Genomic DNA, 3654 nt, shown 5'->3' with positions numbered 1-3654 from the left:
TATCTTAGTGTACATTCAGACTTATCTCTTGACGTCTGAAAAAACCTTCATCGAAGCAAAAGTAGAATGAATGAAAAGAACTACCCGGTAAAGCTGTTGATTTCGAAATAAACTTGGCTACAACATATGCAAGTAAAAGAAGTTGATACTCAAAAAATGGGGAATCAAAAACTAGTCCCAACTTCTCCAAGGGGGGAAATTGTACTAGCCGGAACTTGAAAAATGGGGGGAAAACAGAGAAGAAAAGAGCACTGTTTATCCATATAGGGCATATATTAGTTTTCAACTCATACAACAGGGCAGAATTGCAAAAAAGACTAACATTAAAAGAACATCTCAAACTTAAAAGAGCACACCTATGAGGGAACCAACAATTAATTCAACTTTTCTTAGTTGGTAAGCTCCATGATAGCAGTAACAATGTCTCCATCTGCAGCCTTCAATGCTTTCACTGCCTTTGACCTGGATACACCAGCTTGTGTCATGACCAACTCGATATCCTTTGGCTCCACTCCAGTATCATCCTCATCTTCGTCATCCTGGGCTGTAGCTGAAGACTCGGGTTTGGAGATCACATGGCTGAGATCGGGCGCCTTGAACTGCTCTGCAGCCTGTGTCTGGAGTTGTGAGCTCAAGTCCTCAATTTTAGCTTCTCCAAAGATAACATATGTATCTGAAGTTGGACTCTTGAACACATCCGGTTTTGAGATGACAAACAAGATCTGGTTGGCATAGTAAAACATGTTAATTTGGCAATCAAATGAATGCTAACAGAAATTGATTAAGTTTAAAGGCCATGGAAGGAAAAGGTACAAACATTCTTGCTCTTTTTGACGGTCACCCGGCTAACACCAGGGATAGGTTTCATCCCAAGCTTCAACATAGCTTTTCGGCTTTTCTTCTCACTTCTACTCTGCTTTGACCTACCACTTGCATCTCCATCATGCTGTCCTGTTAACACACAAAAGTATTAGCACAAATTCAAAACATGAAAATATATGAAAGCATGAACCAGATCAGATCAGATGATGTTAGGAAGCCACTTATTAGAGAAGTTGATCAAAAATATAAAAAAAAATTACTGCAAAATATAAAACTTACACATTTCACAATCCATCAGCCAATAATTAACTCAGAAAAGATTATATAGATATATATATATATATATATATATGCAAGCAAGCAAGCAAGCGCACGCACAAATATGCTTAAAAAATTTGGTCACTTCTTTTGGTCATTTAAAAAAACTAAGCATAAAACTAGATCTCCCCACATTATATCGGAAATATAGGTTAAAGGACTGGCAAAACAACAAAATTACAGCTATCTAGGCAATTAGAAAGCTAGTATGATATTTTCAGGTTCACTGTAATTTCATTGCTTTGAGGACCAATTTCCAATTGTTGTTGGATTTCTTACCTCACATTCAATTCTTATTATTTAATGCATACTATTATTTTATATCAGTTTTACTTTTCAGGTAATAGAAAATGAAATAAATTAAAGCCCACCAATAGCTCTTGTCCAAAGATGGGGCAGAATGACAGATTCAAAATGAGAAAAAGAAATATGTAGATAAACAATAAAATGAAATAATGCAAAGAGTAGTAAACTTCGTAAACGTACCTTCAAGTTCATCGTCATCCTTGTCATCATCGTCATCATCCTCATCATCGTCGTCATCATCCTCAACAGTAGGCTGATCAGGCTGTGATTATAATGTTCCAAAACAAAATGTTACTTCGCATTCCAAGCCATGTGAGATAAAATAAAAATAATATAAATCATATACAGAAAAATTACTAATTAAGTGGTTAAGAATCAGCAACAAACTCGTGGACTACAAGAGAAAACAATATCTATAGCTTTTAAGTGAATATTGCTGATAGAAAATATATGATATTTAATAACAACCCCGCATTTCATGCAACTTTGTCATTTCATCAAGATTGAACAAGAAAAAACGAGTTAAAAGAAAATTTCAACAGCACAAGATTCAAAAGCTACATATTTTACCCAAAAAAAACACAATTAGAGCTTTCGCAAAAAGTTTGGAAATATTTCTCTGGAAATAGCTTCCAGGATCTAAAGTGTAAACATACCCCATCACTACAGCAGGCACAACCCAAAACAAAATATTGCAAGCAAGAAAATTAAGAACAGACAACCATTATTAAAAGATGCCATTTTTATATATAATCCCAAAACAAAACAATGCCACAACAAGAACATTTATAAACAAGTTTTGAAATACCCACTAAAATTTTTCATTTCAGCTACTAAATCAGTCACTGTCCTGATTCAATGGTAAAATAAAATACAAATTTTCCTCTACAAAATGCAAAATACAAAAAATTAAGGCAAACAATCCCAAAGGCTTCCATTTCACTATCATGCTTCGACAAAAAATTTCGAAAAGCAAAGATCTGGTTAAAAGAACACAGAAAGAATAAAAAAAATCCATTTCCAGTGTTATTGATGATTATTGACCTCAAAAAAAGAAAAATAAATAACCTAAATAACCTAAATAACTAGTTGAAGAAGCCATTTTTGTTATATATATGCTTATTATATAAATAGATAAGGAGAAATGGAGATGAGTTATTACATCAATCTTTTGCTGTTCGAGATGAGCAGCGAGAAGCTCTTCCTGGGTCTGAGCAGTCATTATTGATGATTTCGCTTAAGCTTCGCCTCTGAGCTTTGGAGTGAAGAGAAGAGAAAGGTGTAACGAAATCCACAAAACCCTAAAGCCCCCACTGAGACGGTGGCTTTTATACTCTCTTTCGCAGTCACTAAATTACGCTTTTAACCTTACCTTTCGTTTTGCGATTGCCTAGTTCTGTTGTATTTTTTTTAATAAGATAAGTTCTAATTTATTATGATTTTTTTTAATAAGATATAACAAAATTATTTGATGTGAACTTCTATGCTTATTTTTTTACTTGAAAATTAAATATCTAATTATAATTGAACTGTATTGAATTACTACAATTCCATTATACGTAATTCGATTGAATTGTTTATGGATAAACTCAACAATTTTTTATAATTGATTAAGTTAATCAATATATTATATAATATACAAAGATAAAGAAAATATATATTTTTGAAGACTATTATGTTTTTTTTTTCTTTTATGAGAATAAAAATGAGAATAGACTATTAAAATTTAGGCTATTTAGGATTTTTACCCTCGAACTATTACATATGCATTATCGTGCCCTTTGATTTTATCAGGCCGTTAAAAAATCATCTGATCTATTCACAGTCATGTAACTTAGGACTTCCATCTCATTCCGTTTATTTTTTGTAACAGGAGGATGATGTGACCTTTTTTTTTCATGATTTGGGATGACATGTGTGACTCTAAAGTGTGAGTTGGATATTATAGCATGCTGACATGGAAATTTAATTTTAGCCCAAATAAATTATGAAAATAGAAAATAAAGTAAATAATAAAAATAAGGATTTTCAATTTGGGGTCGGGTCAAATGAGATTTTAGGGTTTACTAACATAGAGATCTGGATTGTGCCATTTGCCCCTTCTTGTAAGAGTAATCTGATTATGACGCCCTTTACTCTCCTTTTCTTCACATTTCAGTTCTTCTCTGCAATCAAATCCATATCCCAATCCAAATCTGCACCCTCAAA

General features: G+C 32.9%; 1 protein-coding gene across 1 annotated transcript; it reads right to left on the bottom strand.

Moving 5' to 3' along the window:
- Positions 1-236: 236 nt before the first annotated feature.
- LOC133797968 (nascent polypeptide-associated complex subunit alpha-like protein 1) lies at positions 237-2767 on the bottom strand. Its single transcript, XM_062236118.1, has 4 exons — positions 2609-2767; positions 1627-1708; positions 818-951; positions 237-722 (listed from the first exon to the last, which is right to left on the bottom strand). Exons 1-4 carry the CDS (start codon positions 2666-2668, stop codon positions 390-392), a joined length of 609 nt encoding a protein of 202 aa, XP_062092102.1. The 5' UTR covers positions 2669-2767; the 3' UTR covers positions 237-389.
- Between the last annotated feature and the right edge of the window lie 887 nt (positions 2768-3654).

Source organism: Humulus lupulus, chromosome 8 (assembly GCF_963169125.1).
Source record: "Humulus lupulus chromosome 8, drHumLupu1.1, whole genome shotgun sequence".
In the NCBI taxonomy this organism is placed as follows: domain Eukaryota; kingdom Viridiplantae; phylum Streptophyta; class Magnoliopsida; order Rosales; family Cannabaceae; genus Humulus; species Humulus lupulus.
Note: the sequence above shows the minus strand (reverse complement) of the source record. Positions and strands in the feature narration are given on the sequence as shown.